The 21,668-nt window shown below is 45.4% G+C and overlaps 2 protein-coding genes across 38 annotated transcripts in view; one reads left to right on the top strand and one right to left on the bottom strand.

The window, feature by feature from the left end:
• The window catches only part of GMPR (guanosine monophosphate reductase), a 42,262-nt gene extending 31,611 nt beyond the window's left edge, over window positions 1-10,651 (top strand). For 4 of the 5 annotated variants that reach the window (XM_068180080.1, XM_068180163.1, XM_068180243.1 and 1 more), the window contains exon 9: window positions 5,772-10,651. In XM_068180080.1, coding sequence (XP_068036181.1) covers window positions 5,772-5,952 — 181 coding nt within the window. In that variant the 3' untranslated portion in view covers window positions 5,953-10,651. Of the gene's footprint in view, window positions 1-4,637; window positions 4,826-5,771 lie in introns of those variants that run through there. The other variant, XM_068180441.1, reaches the window with a different exon arrangement.
• A 185-nt stretch (window positions 10,652-10,836) lies between these two features.
• ATXN1 (ataxin 1) overlaps window positions 10,837-21,668 on the bottom strand; it is a 312,015-nt gene continuing 301,183 nt past the window's right edge. For all 33 annotated transcript variants that reach the window (XM_068190009.1, XM_068196177.1, XM_068187792.1 and 30 more), the window contains one exon: window positions 10,837-19,402. In XM_068190009.1, coding sequence (XP_068046110.1) covers window positions 18,872-19,402 — 531 coding nt within the window. In that variant the 3' untranslated portion in view covers window positions 10,837-18,871. The remainder of the gene's footprint in view (window positions 19,403-21,668) is intronic.

Raw genomic sequence — 21,668 nt, 5'->3', positions numbered from 1 at the left:
AGTTAATGGCAGGTCCCTGAGAGATCACTGAGCAGCCCAAGTGTGCTGTGTGGATCTCAGTGCAGCACAGTCGTTAGGGCCTGGCCTCCACAGAGCTGTGAAAGTTGTAGGAAGAGTTTGAGAAAGCTAGCTGTACCAGGAGGACAAAGGACTACGGCAGCTCTTAAATTCTGTTCCACCTAGTTAGGTGTGTGTGATCTGGCAACAAACTTTATTGCCAGCAGGAGAACTAATTGACACTGGTCCCTCTTAAAAATGATATAAAGTGCAAGTATTCTGTCTTGTAGGAGCAAAGGATGTACAGAAAGGTGCTGTATTTGGCTCAGTCTAGACAGACCTTTTGAAGATATTATGAGCAATGCTATACAAATTTGACTTGATCCATACCTGTATTTTGATCTGTATCCTCGATTTGAGAACTCCTTGGGGTTCTGAAACTTTCTCAGCAGCAAGGGAGCAGGAGCACAATCTGAGATTTTTAGTCCCTGTTGAGATACTGCATTTCTGTGCCACTAACAGGTAGCATAGAAGTAGTTTCCCAGTCTACTGCTAGATACAGCAGCTCCAGACACTAAATTTGTGAGCCTTGGCTCTTAACTAGGAAAGTGCTGATGCTCATCTTCGCTTTACAGCCATGACACTGAGCTGGCTACCTGTACCAGCCTTGGGCTCAATCTTCCTCGGCCTGTCCCAGCACGAGTGTCACTGTGGTTTAAAAATAGCAGTTGCTAAATTGAGCATTGTAAATGTGCTGGGCATTGAAGGGGGATTTGAAACAGCACAAGGTTTTCTTTCAGTCACTCTTATAGTAAAAGTTACAGAAAGTTTAATCACTTCCTAGTTTAGCTGATGGCAAGCTTGAACCAAAAGGGTTCTTAGTCAGCATTTTAAATGCTGGCTACCCCAAACTTGACCCAAACAGGTCAAGTCAGTGGGCCTCCTTTATATGCATTTAAAAAGCCCAGCTGTAAGTCTGTATTGGTGACCCAAATAAGCTGTTTTGTCTTTAAAAGGGCCTGAACACTCACAGTGTGTTATTTGAGCAGTGGGGAGCTCAGTGTGCTCAGTCCCCTGCAGAATCAAACTGCTTGTCATTTAAACTTCATCTTCTCAAAATTACACGTGTTGGCTGGAGAACCTGAGCCTGCAGCAGTTACATTAAAACTGACAGATAAGGTGAGATGGCTGTGGCAGGGAATAAAGTCACGAGAGTAATTGTTTTTATAATGAATATGTCAAGTTGATCCCATTTAATCTGTGTACTCACTTTCATTAATCTTATGTCATTTATATATTGGCTTATTTTTACATTTTCACCTCCATCCATGAGGAATATGGATCAGAGCTGGGGATTTCTGAAAGGCAATTTTTATGTTTCTTTTGTGAGAGAAGAGAAATAAGGCAAGCAGGGACTGAGTATGCATGCAGTATTGTTCAGTATGCATGCAGTATTTGAGCCAATTTGTTTTTGTTAACCCTTTTGAAATTTCATGGGTTTTGTGTGAACACTGCAGTTCTATTGTGGCCACTCAGCAATTCACAGCTGCTACTAAGCTGGGTTCAGGCACTTTATATTAACTGCAGGGTGAAATTTTGGCCACAGAGAAGAATAGCACCAACGATTGGCTGCTGCTTACCATCTTGTGTATCCCAAATGATAGCCTGGAAGACCTGCCCCCAGTTCCTCCATTTCTTATATGCCCCACTGAAAAGATTGTTCCATGCCAGGGCAACTTGACCCCTTTATTCTGACCCATATTTTGCTGGGCTGACAGAGCACCATCACATGTGCTTCATCCCATGCAGCCTGCCAGGATTCCCACCCACCACACCCATCCCTCCATGCAGCAGCCTTCAGCTGGCCAGGAGGGGCACCACAGACCAGGCCCTGTGCAAAAAGTCTGAAGCAAATAATTCTCCCTTTCTATTCAGTGGCTGGCAAGAGTCAGAGTTACTGCTGAGAGCATCTGAGCACACCTTTCCCAGCCACTGGGAGCCTCAATAGCTCTGTCATCACCTTTCTTTCTGAGAAGGGGTTACTTTTGGGTCATAACTCCAGGAGAGATGTCAGAACAGCAAAACCCTCAGCAGTTCCTGCTGACTTGCTTATGCAGCTCTCTGCCAAGTGTGCCAGCTTTAGTGACAGCCCATGTAATCCATTGTCATGGTTTATCCCAGCAGGCAGCTAAACACCACACAGGCACTCACTTACTCCACGCCCCAGTGGGATGGGAGAGAGAATTGGGAAAAAACAGCAAAATTCATGGGTTGAGATAAAGACAGTTTAGTAGGACAGAAGAAGAAGGGATAATAACAACAGCAATAATAATATACAAAACAAGGTATACACAATTTTTCATCTCTTGTTAGCCAATGCCTAGGCAGTTCCTGAGCAGTGGCCCCAGCCAGCCTTCCCCCTTGGTTTATATACTGAGCATGTTGCCATACGGTGTGGAGTGTCCCTTTGGCCATTATGGGTCAGCCGTCCTGGTTGTGTCCCATCCCAACTTCTTGTGCCCCCCAGCCTACTTGCTGGTGGGATGGTGTGAGGAAGAGGAAAGTCCTTGACTTGCAGTAACCACAGATTGGCAATAACTAAAACTGGTGTGTTGTGAACACTGAGGGCTGTCCACAGGACACCGTCCCTTTACAGCTGTCCCAGTTCTGGCATGAGTCACACAGGGACTACACTCCCTTTGGGAGTGCACACCTTTGGCATGGACCACCTCCTTTCAAGGGTGCCTCTAGCTGCACATCTCCTCAGGTGTGTCCAGGTGTGTTTCCTCTCCCAGTGGCCACTGCTATTTCATAAATACCCTTGAGGAGAGGTGTCATGTGCTCCTCTGACTCGCTGAAAGTTTGGTGGCTCACACCATTTTTGGAACCAGGTGGAACATTTCTGGAATGATGCAGGTCATGGCCTTCTCCCACACAGGTCACACTGGCCCCCCATGTCACCTGAACCCTATCGTGTTTGCCCAGCACAGCACCCATGTGGGTGCTAGTGGAAGTCATAACATTGGGCACTCATGAATGTACTAACAGGGTGTTTGGACATAAATAATTTGGGCATGCATGCATAAACCGATTGGATGGTTATGCAAAAATTATTGGCCATTCATGCATGAATTAATTGGGCACTCTTGCATTAATTTATTCAGTGCTCATGCATGAACTAATCTGGCACTCACACAAGAACACAGCAAGCCCAGCAATTTATGGCCACTCCTCGGGAAGGCACTTATTGGGGAGCTCTTAGAAAGTTAATCCAATATGAACTATTTGGACATCACAGTCTTAATGTACCTAAGTTAAAAACTCCATTTTGCCTCCCTGTGGACCAGCCACTAGGGATTAATACTGTAGCAGTACACTTACTAAATGTCTCTCCTCCATCCTGAGCACTGTGTTAAAGGGTGGTTAACATTTGGTTATATACTAATATGGATAGAGATCCCATCCCAGGCCAGACTACAGCAGTTAATAGTGTACCAGTGTGTGCATACGTGTAGTAAAATTCCACCCACGCTTCCCTGGGAACCAGATGACTCCTCAGCTCAAGTCTGAGCAACATGTTTTCTCTTAAAAACCCCTTTCCTCTGGGGACAAGACTGTTGGGGTTAATGTTAGCACAGCTTGAGTATATATTCATCAGAAACTTCATCCCCTTATCCCTGTGGACAAGGCTGTGGAGCTAATCTCTCACCTCTCTTCTAGCGTGTTTTCCCCAGTACAGTATCTGCAGGTTACTCCTCGATCAAGAGGACATCCCACCAGCTCATCAGCTGACACTTTGAGGAGCAATAGCAAGTGTTTATTTGTCAGAGCTTTGAGGCTGTGTCATTAGGTGTTCACCACTTTTGTAGATCTTAGTTTCCAAAGTCTAAAGTGGCACAAGCCACAAGCTTCAGCTTCCTAACATCACCGTAGCCACTGCAGGAACATCTCCCAGGGACAGTGGCTGTGACCATGACCCATTCCTGTAATTTTTCACTGAAAAAAGGACCACCAAGTGTTCATGCTCATAGGAACAACATGCAACTTATGACCCACAGGATGCTCAAGCATTAACAGGGAATTTACTTTTGAACTGATGGTGCATTAGTGCATCAGCTAATTGACCTCTCATGCATGAACTGAATGGGTGGCCATGCACGAATACAGTAAACCCTGCACTCCTTGCCCAGAACAGCATGCAGAGCTATTCAGCTGGCAGGATGTGGTAGAATTTGCACTGGTTTCTGCAAATCCCAGACATGGCACTGTCTCTCACAATCTCACAGGAAGCTCCCTGGAGTCTGAGCTCAACCTCCTAACTTTGACTGGAAGAGATGGGCATGGCCAGAAGCAAGGAACGGTGACATGAGTGTCACTTCATGGGTCCAGCCTTTTTCTTCTGGCGCTGGAGCTGAAAATAAAAGCCTGGGAACTCCCAGCAGTGCAGGCCATACAGCAGACCCCTAAGCCCTGTGCAGTCTGTGAGATGCCAGTGGCACATCCATCTTCCATTGACCACTCACTGCAGTGTTTATTTAAGAGTTTCAAGAAAGAGTCAATTACTCATCAGATGTAGGGAGATTAATCATGGCTCTTTACTCACATGGCATATCAACACTTGGCCTTTATTGTCTCCCTAGGGCTGTGACCTCACATTTAAACTAACAGGATGAAATATAGCCAGGCTCACACTGAAGTACCTCCACATAGCAGCTGTTGCCGTTGTTAATGATTCACAAATGCAGCCCACAAACAGGCATGCCCTTTCTTGTACTATCCCCTGGAAACTTTTTTAAGGAAGAAGCAAATAAAGCCACACTTAGAACAATGACAGACTGCTGCCATGATTTCTGCGTCCATTCTGTAGGGCAGAAGGAAAGCGTCTCCTCTTCCCTCCACATCTGTCTTAGACCCTCCCTTTCCAAGGCTTGCTTTCCCAGAAGAGCCAGTGTGCCAGGCAAAAAAAGCTTACTGTAAAGTATAGTGGGATCAGCTTCTGATTAAGGGTCTCTGCTACAGAAGGGATTGCTGAACATGGGGTTGGAGAAAGCTGGAGGAGGAGTGTAAGTTATTTGCCTGGATTCTTCCATCTTCTTCCATCTTCATATGTACTTTTTGGGAGCAGTGCAGTCTGTGCTGGCATGCACCAGCACTTGACAGTATTCACAGCACTGGTATTTTTCTGGCCTTTTGCCTGGCACTGAATTGTGCTAGATCACCTTTTAGCTTCAAGGGACAGCTGTGCAGCAGGTTTCTGTAACAGGTTTCCCACTCTCTGTGAGCTCTGGAGAATCACAATGGTAGGAGACAGCCAGAGCACTTCCATCTGTGTCTGATCAGTAATGCAGGACAGAGCCCAGGAGCTGTGAAGCCTCTGTAGAGCTGTGCTGGGTGGAGCACAACAGCTCCAACATTTCTCTGAGTCTGGCTATTCCTTAAGCTTTAAAGCTTGCAGTTCTCACAGTCAAATTTACTTTTCAATAAAGCTGTAAGTTCCACTTGCTTGTAGGCAGATGGTCGAGGGGAGGAAGGGGCAGATCTGTAAATAAACTCATGGGATATTGCAGCATCTACAAGATCTGTCTGCTTCTACTTCTCATTGTTGGTGGTGAGTGGATTTGAGGCATTTCAGTGCTTGAGAGCACCAAGCAGCAAGCAGTAAAGCTGGGGGCACATTTGTAAACTGCAGCCTGTGGAGTTAAGCTCCACATGGCTCCATTATACACACTCATGTTTTGCATCCAGATGAATGCAGTGACTGATCTCTTCTCCAGGGCTTCGGAGGGCAAGACTGTGGAGGTACCATACAAAGGGGATGTGGAACACACCATCCTGGACATCCTCGGGGGGCTGCGCTCCACCTGCACCTACGTGGGAGCTGCCAAACTCAAGGAACTGAGCAAGAGAACGACGTTCATCCGGGTCACCCAGCAGCACAACGAGGTCTTCTCCTAGCCTAAGCCTGGGGGGCTGGAGGGAGGGCTGGGGAAGAAGAGCAGGAAGGGCTGTTCTTTGCTTTCTCCTCCATGTTGTGTTAGTGGCAAACTTCCCTCTCTCTCAGAATGCCAGTGTCATAGCCATTGGCTATGGCTGGGATTTGGAAGGGAAAGGTAATGCACATTAACACAGTGCCATTGATTCAAAATGCAATAGCCTCATATTTTATCATTGTGCCTATTTAATGTTTTAATCATTTATTCACCTGTTTTTTCCCCCCTCTGATAAACAGCTGCTGAAACCTCAGTTAACAAGGAATTGGCTTGTATAGACATGGCTGTTAACACCTACACACATTTGCACATTCCCTTTTCTAAGACTGACCTGTCAGCTACCACCACTTTCTGGCAGTGCACCTTTCAGAAATTGCAGGCTGGGAGAAAAAAAAGATGCAAGGAATTGCATAGAGAAATTAAAAAATCAAATTCTCTTCATCTTTTTTATGGCTAAAGAATGGATGTTATGGCACAGCTGCCAGCCTGCAAAGTGTCAGAGGTGGATGGTAGATGAGGCCTGGCTGCTGGTAACATGTGATGCTAAAAATGCCAGATCTCTGTCACTTTCAGTTCACAGGGCTGATGTTGCTGTTCTTACTTAAACCTCCCTATTCAATGGACTTATCCCTTCAGAGAAGTGGGCACTGAATGTAGCAAAACCGTGCTGGCTCCCCTGCCCCCATGTGAGGAGATCATTCAGGCGATCACTTTTCAGAGCTTGCCTGCTTTATCATAAGTGCAGTTATTGAATTACCTGGGGTCCTTCTTTTACCTGCTCTCTGGGAACAGGTTTTTAGGACATTGAAACTCAGCAACCCTGTAACCCTGACAAGGGGAGATGATTCTTTGTAGCCCTCCCTGTTCCCTTGCCTGCTCATATCCATTTAGCAAAGATGTAAAAACGCTGTGCATTGTCTATGGCCAGGTGGAGAAGGCCAGAGGGATCAAATTGCCTTCTGGTTATGTGGTACCACTCCTTTGCAGTCCTTGACATCATGTAAAGCAAGAGAGAGCTTTTGGCAGAACAGCCTGGTTGATTGCAAGACACTGTCAGGCTGAGATGGAGTTAAAGCATTTGCTCTAAAGGCAGTAGTGAATGTTTGAGACTCTGGGTAACACCTCAGTAAAGTGTAATGGCCTGGTAATTAATTGATAAATCACAATGAAAATTTCTTTGGAAATACACGTTGCATCCACATGAATACCATAGTAGCTTAATATGATAAATGAAGTAAAAGTGAGCACCAATGAATTAATAATGCTTGGCCACTTACTTTAAACTGCTGCTGAAATCATAATGCGGCTAATGTTACTTCAGTACTTCAGACTCTTAATTTCCCCTCCTGTAGACATCTGTGAAAAGAGGCAGGCTTCCTTTGAAAAGCAAAAAAGTCATCTGTAGGAAAAGGAATAGCAAAGAGAAACTCTAGAATTAAACTCATACGCTGGACTGCTCAAAAAGCCAATCACAAGGACTGGTACAATTGACCATGCTGAGAAGCAAATCCAGGCCACGAGCTGATCCCTGGTGATTTTTAAGTGTGTTGTGCACCTTAGAAAAAGCAGAGGGTATCTTCTGAATTGCCTGGTATTTTAAAAGTCTTGCATTTAACATGTAGAATGTACTTCTTAATTGTGGGATGACCTCTTCCTCTGCTTTGGAAGAGGATGAGGGCCTTGATGTGAGCACAGGTTGTGCTTGTGCTGGCTGCAAGGACCATTTGTCTTGCCCACGTATCATAAAGGAATGTGAATGCAGAAGAGAATCAGGCCCTGTGAATCCAGGCCCTGATCTCTGTTCCCTCCAGCCTGGAAGCATCATGTTAAGAGAATGCCAGGCTTCTCCACCACAGAAAGGTGGCATGGGCCACCTACTGCTCTCAGCTGCACTAGGCCCAGAGCAGGGGGTGTGACCTCTCTGCATCAGTACAGCTGTGGGACAACACTGCTCCTCTATTTATGTGATGTAAAGGGGAAGCAAATGGACACCTCTGTCAGGAGTGGGGCTGGATCACCACGGCCCAGGCCTGACCACAGGTGTGTCTCTACACTGGTGCCTTCACATGTGGGAAGTGCAGCACTCTGCTGGTATCATGCCCACTCTCACTAGCGCTTTTCTACTTTTTTTAGCTACATTTCTAAGTGGAATTTAAGAAATACATATGCATATAAGGAAAAAAAATATATTTGTAAACATTTCTTTTAAAAAATCATGCACGCACCAAACCAATAAGCTTCATGATGGCCTCAGAACAGTTTATTTCCCAAAGGGCAGTGCTGGGAGCAAGGGGAGGCTTCCTCCCTACAGGTGTGGCAAACTCTTCCACCTCCTTTCCTTCCCTTCCCCTCCTGCACATCAGTGACTAACACGAAAGGGGCAGGCTGTTCTTAAGCTGTCCCTGGAATTCTTCAGGCTGTGAATGACATTGATGTCATGAATGGTGACTGATAAAGTTTTGATGTTAGGTGTTTAGGTGTTTGGTTTTCTGAATAGCAGGTCTTACCATTGTTTGATAAGCAGCATGTTTTCTTTCATTTTCTTCTCTCCAAAAGTGAGCAGGAGAAAGAGATGAGATGCAGAAAGGCTGAACGGGTGGCATGTCTGCATCTCACCCAGTTATATGTGAATTTTGTTCAGGAATAACCCTTAGCTATGTCAGTGCTTATCATTGACAATGTACATGTGCAGCTCTGAGACAGGCTGGAAAATACAAAAAAAAAAGTAGCGCTTGAGTCCCCCTTTAACACCTCTTCCTGTGCTGCAGTCATTGTCCTGATCTTCACTTAGCTCCAGGTTCTGTACCCTGCTCAAGCCTGCTGCCACTCCCACAAGGAACTGAGGAACGCACTTTGTCTGGCAGGATGGTCCAAGTCAAGACCACAACCACTGACAAATGCCATGTGCCATTTGTGGATCTACCTCACTTGCACATCTAACTGGGTTCTTTGTTACTTGGTGTCCTTTTGTGGGAAATGACGTTTGTAAGTGCTTAATAATGCTTAATGTTGAGTAATTCTGCATAACCAGGTCTTCTTTAACCCTACGCCCCAACCCCATCCTGTCCAGAGGAATGCTGTGATTGTGACAGCCTGTACTGTAGGCCAGGGCCATGCTTTCTTCCCAAAGCCAGGCAATTACTGAGCTCCCAAGCACAGTGTTGAGGTTCCCACTGGCTCCACAGGGGTGCAGCTTAACATACCAAAGACCTACAAGTGGGAAGCAACATTACGTCATTAAGCAATCCCTGCTAAGCATGTCTGCCTGTGGCTTCTTGAAACATTAGGACACCTCTAACACCCCTGGTGTTCCCAGTGCTGCTCTGGGGCTGCCTTGCTGCAGCACATTTTACAGGGTGGGCTCCTGCCCACAGAGCCTGGTTACCAGAACTTGGGAAGGAGGGGCTCGTCACAGGAGCGGCCTTGCTCACTCCCCAGTGACTGTGTGGTGGCTGTGAGGAGTGTGTTGTGCATGTGGACACTTCCTTGTAGATGTGAGCAGTTGCTAAAGGGATGGGCCTTGAGCCAGCATCCTGACAGGTGCAAAACAAACCACGACGGTCTCCATTCTCTGAGAGAAACACATTCCCATCTGCTCATTGGAACAGCCAGTCCCCATTGGCCATGGGGCAGGGGCTTCAGCTGTGCTTTGGTGCAGCTTTCTTCTCCCTTAGGGTATGGTGGGGTTGAATGTGGGATGAGGACACCCTGTAAATATAGAGAGTTGTAAGCAGGACCAGAAGAAACCTCTGTTTGCCTTTGGGTGAGCCTTTCCCATATAAAATGTGCCTGTCTCTTCTTTCAGCTAGTCAATAGCAAGGGTAGAAAGGATGGGCCTAAGGAAGAAACGTGGCAGCTGTTGGCCAAGCCCCACTGTGTTGGGACAGGTGATTTCAGTCAAGGACATGATGAGAGTTTGAAGCTTTTCAGAACCAAGCACTCCCTGCTTTCTACCTGTTGAACTCCACTCTCGTGACAGACTTGTTGCTGCAGCTTTCTCCTCCTGTATGTACAGTGTCTACCCATCACCATCTCACGTTCCGCACCAGGGGATGGTGCTGTTTAGTTGCTAATATCAGTTTTACACCAAAACTTCTCTTTTGGAGCCAGGAGGGCTTTTGCAACTAGCGCCAGATTTGGCTTTGTGTAGAAGAGAGGCGGAAAAAAAAGCCAAGGCCCAAGAACAGGAGTTTTCTCTCCACAGCAGCCAAGGCCGGCAAGTGGGAGAGGGCCAGCCCTTCCCTGCGGGCTGGGAGCTGCCAGGGGCAGCAGGGTTGAAGCATGTCTCGAGTAGATGCTGGCACAGCTCTGCACTCAGGACAGACTACCCCCTGCATCCTTAGCTTCGTTTGTCACCCAGATGCTTAAGCGAGCCCTCCCCAACATTTATTTGACCCAGTGTTAGCTGGCTAAAGTTTTCATACATAAATCAACAGTTTGGAGTCTAGAACTCCCTGGCGTTGCCTGTGATAACTGTGAAGCGCTTCTGTGTGATTGGCCAAAAAGCTGATGGGCTTTCAGTGCTTTGCTGCCCTGCTCAACCCTGCTGAGATGGTGATGAGAGCACTGCCCCCCTTCCCTCTGCTGTGGCATTCCCATGTGCGTGGCCCAATCATCCCAACTGTTCCCAAGTTTTTGTTATGCAATAAAGAGCTTCACCCTGATAGGCTGCAGAGCGTTTTATGGCCATGGGTGGGAGGGTACAGGCACCTTTGGGCAAAGAAAAGCCAATGCTCTCAAATGCATTACCAGGGTGGGGCTGGGGGAGGATGGGTCAGGGAATTAAATTGGGTAAATTATGTTCCTAGGAATGCTCTCTCCCCTTCAGTCATAAAAGACAAAACACGCATTTGCAATTGGCACTGTTATTTTATTAGTACGAGTATACTGAAACAATAAACTTGTACTGGTATACAGACAATTTCTTTAAAACAATTTTGTTCAAATTTTGAATCAAACATTGTTTTATTATAATAATGAAATAATTTCTACCTAGAAAACCTGCAAGCACCATCAAAGAAAGGGACCATAAAATTCAATAAACAGACGCGAGTGTATCCTACAAATAGACACACCACCATTAGAAAATAGAATATGAATTCTTCCATTTTTTTTAATATTTGTTTTAAAAAAGCTAGTGCAAGTACAATATTTTACACTGGAATTACAGAGAGTATGCACGCATATGGAAAAAAGTTCTCCTGTCACAATAAAAGCTCTTAACTATGTCTGTATGCACTTAAAATCTTCTCCTCTTTTCAATAAGGTGCAAAACGTTATTCCCTCCCTATTTTCTCCTTTGTACTGGCCATGTCAGCTCAATTTCTCCCCAACACAAAGCTGTGATATCCCTTTTACTGGGCCTACACTAGGAACTACACTGGAAGTGTGATTTGCAACAACCCTCATTAGTAATACTAGACAATTAAAAAAAAAATTACTTTAAAAACTACTGATGTTGAATGGCTGGACCTGACCCTGGCTCAGCCAAGCGCCGCTGCCAGCTGCTGCTGGGAATGGTGACATAGCTAGTACAAAATGGATTTCAGTAGCTCACCCAAACTGAAAAAGGTTGGGAAATTCCCCCACCCCCACTTTTGTAACACTGCGAAAAGAACAGTGTTCAACAAGTTAATACATTATAAAAAAAAAAAAAGCAAATACATACATTAGTGAGTTTCAACATTAGCTGACTGTCGTGAAGAGTTGCATCTATGCCTTACCAGATTAGTAACTTCGCAAAGCGCCTGGCCGTCCGAGCCACCTGCAGCCACCCCTGGCCCGTTTTTGCCCTCAGCTGCCCAGATCCAAACCCGGTGGACTGGAACAAGAATTCTGCAGAGCTTGTTCAACGGGGAGAGTATCTGGGTCCTGGAAATTTAAAGCAAATGCCAGGGTGGAATCCCCTTGCCAGCAGGTGTGAAGGGACAGACCCGCTCTGCCAGCGGAGCCAGTGGCTCCACCCTGGCTGAGGATCTGGGCCCTGAAGTTTCTGCCCTCACCAATCCCGTGGTACAGCAAGGACAGCTTCAACAAGTGACTCCGCTCGCTGCAAACAACACTTCCAATGCACACCTACTGCGTGGTCGAGGGAAAGGGCTCAGGAGCTTTAACTGCTCAAAACAGAAACTAACAAAAAAGAAACAACCTTGGATGAAGCCTCCATAAAATCCTCAGTGGAAGACTTGCGTCCTTTCAGCTAACAACAAGAAAAAACCTACGGAATCCTTAGAGACGGTTATTGTATAAATACTACCTGTTGGCTGAATGCACTTCACCGTAACACAACTGGGGCTGGTTTCTGAGCGCCAAGGGGTCACTTACACAGGCCAAGCATTCCCACCCCCTGTGCCTGCAGGAGCCAAAGCTTGGGTCACCTCTGGGGAGGGGGATGGGAGCAGCCTGAAACTGTGCCCTCTCCACCCTGCCTCCAGCTGCCAGCTGCCCAGGTCAATCTTTGGACAGGAAAAGGATCCTCTCTTCAGAAACTGTTTCGGGATCTTCTCCTTTTGGCTTTTGAAAAACATCAGTCTTGCCATTGCTCAAGACCGCCACCAGAACCGTGTGAGCAGCTGCTCCTGGTGCTCTGGCAGCGGCGGTGGGAGAGCCAGGCAGTGACAGAGGCTGTAAGGCCGGGCCACCTCGGATACCATTCTGCTGCTAGTGCTGGGCAAGGATACCTTGTTACAAGTACTTCTAGCTCAGGGTTGTACTCTTTGGATTTCATCTGGACCAGGAAGTGCTGAAAAAATGTGGAACAGCATCCCCAGAGAGAGAAAAAAATGGGACCAAAAGGCCTCAGGTGGAAACTACGCAGGTTGTGCTCAGCCGGCAGCAGTTCTCAACCCGAGGGCTGCCAGCACCAGCAGGGTCCCCACAGTCGGGCCAGCCGGGCCTTGCCTGCCCAGGGCACGGCCAAGGCCTCCCTTGAAACCAGCCTTGACCTCCGGGCTGCCAGGGGCTCCCTCAGCACAGGCGGAAGAGACTTAAAGCCAAAATACAACTGGAGAGTGAGACTCTCGTTTTGCACAGTATCCACCCTTCGAAGTGCCGGGTAGCTGCACTCAGGATTTGCTGCTCCAAGGTGTATTTTCAGCACAGGAATAAACAGTGTGACTCCATTCCCCAGAAATGGGACCCATGTAATATGAACAGAAAATTAAGCACAGTTGTTCTTTAAGAGCCTTTTAAGTAATAATTCTTCCTGGCCAGAGCCAATACAAATCAGATCATCTAGACATGACATTTTCTATATACAAAAAACATGTAACTTTCAACCTTACTCTGCTTTTGTATTTAAAAACTTTTTTTTTTTTTTTACAAACAAGGTATGAAACTCACTGTTCAAACAGAGCCATCTCTTTTTCAAACACTGAATGAATCATTCCAACATTCATTTTTCTTTTGTGCAATTTTTTAAAACATTACCTGTACTCCTCAATGTGAGTGCTTCAAAAAAAGTTTCTATTTTTAATAAGCTTCTCAAATTAGGTTTACATCAAAAAATATTTCCACAAGGTATAGTGCTACAAGAAAAGATCCTATCAGTAAAGGTAACACATCTGAAGCGAGGTCGTCTATGTAAAAGAAATTGAACTCTGGAGTAGAGGTGTGCAACGTGTTTGGAATTTCCCTATGGGCACAAAGCAAGGCTGTCCTCAGGACAGGGAATCAAGTGGACATTTAGGCATACACGTAAAAAAAATGCACACATAACTTCTTTGTGTGCAAACAGACACTTCTGCCTGGGGGTGTGTGTCCACATATGCATATCTGCATCAATAAATTCTCATTTTGCTATGTATTACAAGATTTGGGAGAGTGGGAGGGCTGGAAAAACCAGAGAAAAGGAAATTACTGCCTCCACTCTGGTGGTGTGTTCCCCTTGCTTTTCACATCAGCACTGGCAGAGCCCACAGTGGACTCTGCTGCTACCTGTGATGATGGGGAGGGAAGAAATGGAAACTACGAGTGCATATCCCATTCTGCCATTTGTCAAGTTTCTGGGACAGCAGAAGTGCTTCAGTGGGCCAAATCCCCTCCACCTGCCCAAGGCTTCTGCCCTGGTCAACCCTGACATTTTTCCAGCTGCCCAGTTAAGGTCAAGATCCGGCCCTGATTGAACCACACTCAATTTCACAAAGATTTATACATGAGCTTTACAGCAAGCCCCTGAGCAGCTTTTGCTGGCCAGCCCAGACCTCCCATGGGCACATGTATAAATGTTTGCAGAACTGGGTCCCATGAAACGCAGAGCATTGCACCAAGAGCCACTCTGAAACAACACTATTAGTGTTTAAAAAGATTGAGAATTTGCTCTCCTTGACACAGGCTTTTTTTTTTTTAAGCAGTTGCAAGAATTAACAGAAATTCACCATTTCTTTTTTACTACTGGCAACACACTTTAAAGTAATACAAATCTCTGCAGAGAGTGTATTTTTGTGGTAACCAACAGCTACAGTTCATGCTGAGCCTGCTGCTTTTGTATTGCAATCTGAATGAGATCTACGAAGTTTAAACCATGAGATGCAGGAAATCCAAACTTGTCTGTAACATTGTACATCCCTACTCCGGAGCAGTAAAAGTGCTGCTTCTGGTCACATCAGTGTACCACACATACACCAGCCCCATCCCTGAGTAAAAGGTGTGAAAGGTTTCTAAATGTTCCTTGATTTAAGGGAAACAAGAGTAGTGATGTCACTTCCCCATGCTGAGAAAATGACGGGATCGATGGGAACAAAGCGACAGTGGGACAAAGGAATTAAAGGAATGAAAAAAAGAACGTGTGTCCCTCCCCTTCTCCCAAGGTCTGCATCTCTGAGGGAAAGCAAGCCTAAGGGCAAGGTACAAAATGGTAAAATAGGTCAACAGCGACTCCGATTTGGGTCTCGACCAGACGACTGGAGGTAAGTGACATCAAACTCAAATTCCCCACGATGTGGCCCAGACAAACTGAAACAATGCCTAAGTTAGACGCTATAAGGAACAGTCACTTTATATATAGAGATATATAGATAGATAGATAGATTGATTGATAGATAGACAGACAGACAAATAGATTTTTTTTTAGAAATCCCTATAAAGAGGTTCTTGTTTTATTTTTCTTTGCCCTGACTAATTTCTTGGTGATTGTATGCATTTCATTGTAAACTAAAGAGGCCTGCTACAAAAGGAAGGAAACAAACAGACAATAAGAAAACTGCTGTTAGTTACTGTTGCAAAGCGGCCGCCATGCAGAGCAGAGGCAGAGCCTCCTCCTTCGGCTACACCTCAGCATCCCCATGCTTTCGAGTGGTGTTTTGCACCTGTCCTGGGGAATCCACGGCACTCCCGGGCCTGGGGCTGCACCGCAAGGGATGCTCAGTGCCAGAGGGAAAGGCAAAGCTCCACCTTGCAAAGGACTTGGCCCCAGTGGGAGCCAGCTCCTGTGTGCATGTGTCCAGGCGGAAGGTGGCACTCGGCCATATGGTTGAGTGTGAGTGTCACCCTCTGCCTGGATGCCATGTAGAAATGAACACATCTCTTTTTTTGCCTTTTTTTTTTCTTCCTGGATCTCTTTAAACAACAAATACAATAAAGGGTTTGTGTTTCCCAGCACAAGGGATCTTCTACCCTTAATATGGTATGAGTTTTTGGAGGGGGGAGGACAGGGAGGGACTTATTAATGGTGGGGGGGGGGATCAGGGAGAAAGGTAGAAAGAATTAATTAAAGAGAGACATAACCAGGGGAAATCAGAAGTGGGTATGAGATCTAGCTAACACCACACAGGTGAGTCTAAGTTGGCACGTAAAGTATTGCACATCCTACAAAAGCTAAAGCATGGAAGGGGACAATTGTTTGGAAAGAACCAGTTATTTCAGAATTCCTCAGTATGAAATACAAGCACAGAACTAATACATTCCTATTGCTCCAAATGTATTTTATTATTATTTTTTTTTAGTGTTAGTTGAATAGATCCAGTCAGTTTAATAGCCCCTGCTTTCTTATTGACCACAAATGTGTATGCGTATGGTTTTACTTGAGATTTCTTCTTTTCTAAATACATATGAAGTACAGAAATAGTGGTAAGACTGTGAACTAAAATCTGTAATTCTTTCTATTCCTTAACCATCAAAGCTTAAAAAAAACCCAGGAAACAAAACGAAACAATAAATTGCAAGTGCCCTGAGCAGAGTATATGGAAGATTAAGCAACTTCTCTGAGCAGAAATATTAACAAATAAGCACTAACTAAGCTGTGTGATTGTGAGAAGAAACCCACTCAGCTATTTGGTAGCCCGCCGAGAGGTTAATAAAATTCAAGGAAATTCAAAAAAAGTTTCAAGCTATTTTAAACATATTTCAACTTTTTGGTGCACCCCAGAATATGGTATAAAAACAATTAGGTCTGGTGTGAGCTAAATTTCAAGTAACAAGTAACAGGAGTCAAAGATGGGGTTTGGGGTTAACATTTCTTCTCTCAAAGAAAAGCACTGTATTTCAGGGGAGAGGGAAAACAAGACTTTAAATTATTTTGTTCACTTTAGGTTACTGTTTTTCTAATGACGCACTTTTGATTTCCTGTTCTCCCTATGAGCACAGGTTTTTCAAAACTACCTGAAGGATGTGAACTTGCCAACCAAAAATGACGACACGAACGCGTGCTCACAGAGGGCCTGAGTGCAATCCCACTGAAATTCCACTGGCACCTCCCCGAGGCTTGTGCAGGAGGTTGGGTGCACAGCACCTCAGAGGATCTGGCCCTACCTGGGGAAAGAAAAGACTGAACGCGTGAATCCCCCTGCTCCTACTTGGTTTGTACCAAACTCCTGAAATGTCGCCTTTCCAATAGAAAACAATGCAATTAAAATAACAAATAATAATAATAATAATAATAAAAATAAAATAACAATAGGTTTGTTTTCAAAACAAACAAACACCTTGCTTACTTATAGAAATGTTTTTTTTTCTGGAAAACTCTCTCAGCAAGTCTGAAGAAAAATTCTCAGAGGTGTCCTGGTAGGACCTGGTTCTGTGTGGCCGATAAGGTAGAAAGACCGAAAATGAACTCTGAAAGGAACGTAACCCTATGAAATGGCCTAGAGCGTAGGCAGGTTAGTGAGTAATTGCTACATTTGTTTATGCTCTTTCAGACCCCCCCCACCCCACAACATTATTAGGTAAAAACTGCAGGAATACCACACAAATGATAAACTCAAGATGTGCAAATTGCAAGATTCTTTAAAGTCCATCTTTTTCAAAAACACTGGACAATGATTTTTCCTCTTTCCTTTTTCCTTTCTCTTTTTTTTTTTTTATTATGTCAGCTCGCATATGCCTTTACCTCTTTCTCAAGCATTAAAGTTTAAAAAGTGCCTCCTATTAAGTAGTCCTTTGTGGACAATGACTGTCACATACTAGTTCAATAATTCACATTCATCCCTTTGAAACCACATTAAAACTTTCAGCATCTTGCCTGTGAGGAAACTTTACATAGTTGCATGTAGTTACAGTGTTGAAGAGATTTGTTTGTTTGTTGTTGCTGCTTTCCGAGCAGGTTAAAGTGATATACAGTACATACTGAGTGTTAGACCAGGATGCTCAGCAATAAAGTGTGAACAGCATTTTAAGTGCTTAAAGACATTCTAGGTTCATCTTCAACAGCGGATTCCTGTATCACACACCGCAATTTGAAAAAAGTGGCACCAGTTGTCCATAACCATGAACTAAAACCAGTACTAGAGTTAAAGACAAAGATTTGCAACTTAACTGCAAACGATGGATGCCTGTGATCTCAAAGGGGCAGTCTGCATCTACCTTGTGGAAGCAAATGTCAATGGCGTAACCCGGTCGATTTGTCTAACACTGCACAGAAACAGGAGTGAGCCTGAGCCAGGCACATCCACAGAGCCAGAGGCCTCCTCGCACACCCACGCACACCCACACCACACTCACACACACACCGCCCCCCCGCCCTCAAGGGAACCCCTGCATGGCGACCGGCGCGAGGGTCTGTACAGCCTCGCCGTCGCTGACTCCGGGCAATGGAACTGCACTAGCAAGCAGAAAGGAAATGTGGTGTGGCAGTTTGCTTTAGGAATAAAAATCAGTGCAGTCAGACCCCATGGGGGAAAAATATATATACACATATACACACACACAAATATATATATATATATATATATATATATATATATATACACACATATATGCATATACATATATATATACACATATATATATACACATATATATATATATATATATATATATAGCAGAGCCTTGAGTAAGAGTTGGCTTGTTGAAAACATCAGAGACTGTCTGATCCTTTTCAGTAAGACACCCAAGGGTTGTGTCCTCAGCATCCACCTGGGGTGAGGAAACCTCATTTACTAACCCGCCAGAGAGCGGAAGTCCCGCCCTGGGGGCTGGCACGCATCCACACACACACACGCACATGCACCCCATGTTTGACACACACCTCTGCTACAGTTCCCTTCTCCTCACCTCCCCCCCAAAAAGCTAGAACAGGAACCAGAACAACAAAACAAACACAAAAAAAAAAAAAACAGCGACGAAAAGGAAAGAAAATCACAGCTGGACCCTGTCCTACACGAGGTGTTAGAAAACAGGAGCCATGACAACACATTCATTTCCACTAAGGGTGTGTGAAGCAGATACTGCCCCTTCTGTAGCTCTCAATTAACCTAGTCACTGACAAACACTTGTGGAAAAACATATGCACCAGTCTCCTGCATAATACCAGCTGCAACTATAACAACAAGGTTATAACATAAACCTAAAATAAGATGATAACATGTAAATACTGGGTTATTTAGTCTACAGTACAGTAATCTGGATAAAAATGACAAGGGATAGCCTAATTTCCTTTCCCCAAACAACTTTTACTTTCCTACATTGGATCGACCTTCAATGCAAATCTTAACCTCCTGAGGAATAAAAGAAGGCTTGGGAAGAGTCAAAGGTGGCTCCTCTTCTGACTTCTCTAGTTTTCGTGTTTCGGGGGCTGACCACCTCCTCTTCCTTGTTGCTGGGGGCTTGCTGGGTTCTGTTTTGGTGAGCAAAGGTGCTGCAGGCAATCCTATTTTGTCCGGAAACTTCAGTTCACCATTCTCAGCTAACATCTGTGCGCTTCCCTGATTAATCCCATTTTCCTGCTCCGCATACCTGTGTCTACTTCCAGCTAGACTGTCATTCTTTGAATGCTTCAGCAAGATACTAGCTGAGTCCATGGGCTGGCCCTTTTTAATAGAGCCGTTCTTCAGGTTCTTGAGTGTGAGCGATATGCAGACGTCCCCCACTGAGAGTTTGGAGCATGGCAAATCAAAGAGCTGGTTGGTTCTTTCAGGGCAGCAGGATGACCAGCCTTGTCCAAATACAAAAAAAGGGTATTCTACCAAGACTTCCACGCTGACCTGCAGAAAGAGACAGGACAACATAGGGAGACAGAGGGAGAGAGAGGGGAGAGCATGAGATCACTCCATGAGCCCTCACACATGTGCAGTGCTTGCCACAGTGGAGAGGGATAAAGCTGGAATTGCAAAGGCGATGTTCAGTTTCTGCAAAATCAGAATATTGGTCGCCAGACTTTACGCCAGCCCTTTCACCCAGCTCTTAATACCTTCTCTGAGCTCAGTATTTCATAGCACAAACTTCAGCAGGAATCAAGCTTTACCTTTATCCAGCCACTCAGACAGGTATAAGAGTTAAAACAGCTTCAGTGTCTGGCCAACTGTTTCCCCTTGTGGTACCTAGAACCTGTAATCCAAATCTAAAGACCCTTTCCAACCAGAGGATGGCTCAAGAGAAGCTCTCAGTTCTTACATACGATTTCCTAAATGATCACAGGAATGTAATCCTGACCTCTGTTCGAACAAGCACTCACTGAGCAGCGTGAAAGGGTGAAGGTATTCTGATTGCCAGGGGAAAGCCACGAGCACATACAGAGCATTATTGTAGCCATTATGAGCAGCAAGTGAGAGACTGCCTTCCCCCAGCAGTCCATTATCAGTCCAGTTTCTTGCCTTCTCACACCTGGTCTTCCACTCTCCTGCACAGTTTACCTCCTGCACTTCCTTAGGGAGGTGGTTGTCCCTCCTCCTCCTCCTGCGGTTCCTGTACTGTGTCTCCTTTTCTGTACCATGTCCCCTTTCCCTCTGCTTCACCCTACTTTAAAGACACATCTGTTTAGGAATCCTACCTAACCATATTGTGGGGAGCTGCCATGGCCAGAACAGACAAACAGCAGGTTCCCCCTGCTCCTTGACCTTGCAAATGCTGGGCCTTGAGGTCCCTATGTGATAAAAAACACCTGATAAAAACATGATAAAAATGCCCACTTATCTTTGCACGTGGTAGCAGTCCAGCACTCACTGCAGACTCAAACACTTGATGTGGACTCATGTGATTCTCAACCCATGGGGCTGACACCTCCCCCTCCCCATAACACTACAAAGAGAGCAGGAAATTCTGACTAATACTTCTTTAGAACTTGGCACGTGTTTTTAACTGCTGCATGTCACACCAGTGATGTCTGCCACTGTAAGAGACTGGCTTGTGGTGAAAATAGATACCCACTGCTCTGCTCCCATGGTCCTCATGTCTCTGGAGCTCTTCTCAGGCATGGGGGCAGGATCCCACTCTGATGGTGTAACCCTTATTTGGTAGGGGCAAAAGGGTAGGAGATCAGCTGAATACGTGTGCTCACCTCATTTCTGAGCCATTCAGCAGGCATAGACTATAACAGCTGCCTGGAGAGTCTTCCCTCTCCAGGACCACTTAAGAACATCACAGCAAGCTTGTGAAATTGCCTCTCACCTCTGGGAATGAGTAACGCTGTTACACCCAGCATGGCTTTGCACCATTAAAAATGCATTTCGACACAGAAGCAGTTTGAGATGCACACTGCACTCCAGTGTTCCAACACATATGTTCGTAATGTTAAGTGAGAACCTTGGGATGAAGTTGCACAGTCTGTCTCACAGAAGAGGCTGGACTCTATGGAAGCACTGCCCCCAGCAGCCCTACCCCTTCTCTGCTAGTAATGCCACTCCCACAGCTGCCCTTCCTGCAAGCAAGGCTCCTGGTAGCGCCTCTCACACCCCACCAGCTCCACAGCCCTTCTGGGCAAGAAGACTTCCTCAGGAATGTCTGACAGGTCAGAGACAGATGTTCCAGAACAAGGAAACCAATGATTCCCACTGGATGTTGACGGTGCCTCTGACTACGTGCATGCCATGCACTAGCAGCCAACTCCTGTTTATGGAAGGGTTGAAAAAATTCAACCCTTCTGTTGGAAAAAACCTAATTGAGTCTATAAATATATGCCATGCACTTCCGCAACTAGGCCAGCGGATAACACTGCATCCATTATCCTGCCGCTCCGCCTGCCCAACACAGTAAGCCACTGTACAAGGAATTTCAAAAGGATCAGTTTAGAGGTGTAAGATACTACATCAATTTTTGTCATCTTAAACCTTTTCCAAACAGAACTATTTGCCAAAAGTCAAACTACGCACACTGCAATAGTGGAAAGGGACCTTACTTGAGCCCTGGTTTAAGCTTGAACTATATGGATAAAGTGGGGTGAGGTAACCATGAAAGCTCCATCCCTTCATGTCACTGGATAGAAACACTCCAGCAACAGGATTTGCAGAAATATTTGCCCAGAGCTTGGGATCC

This window comes from Anomalospiza imberbis, chromosome 1 (assembly GCF_031753505.1).
Source record: "Anomalospiza imberbis isolate Cuckoo-Finch-1a 21T00152 chromosome 1, ASM3175350v1, whole genome shotgun sequence".
Taxonomy (NCBI): domain Eukaryota; kingdom Metazoa; phylum Chordata; class Aves; order Passeriformes; family Viduidae; genus Anomalospiza; species Anomalospiza imberbis.
This window is presented reverse-complemented; position numbering and strand designations above follow the sequence as displayed.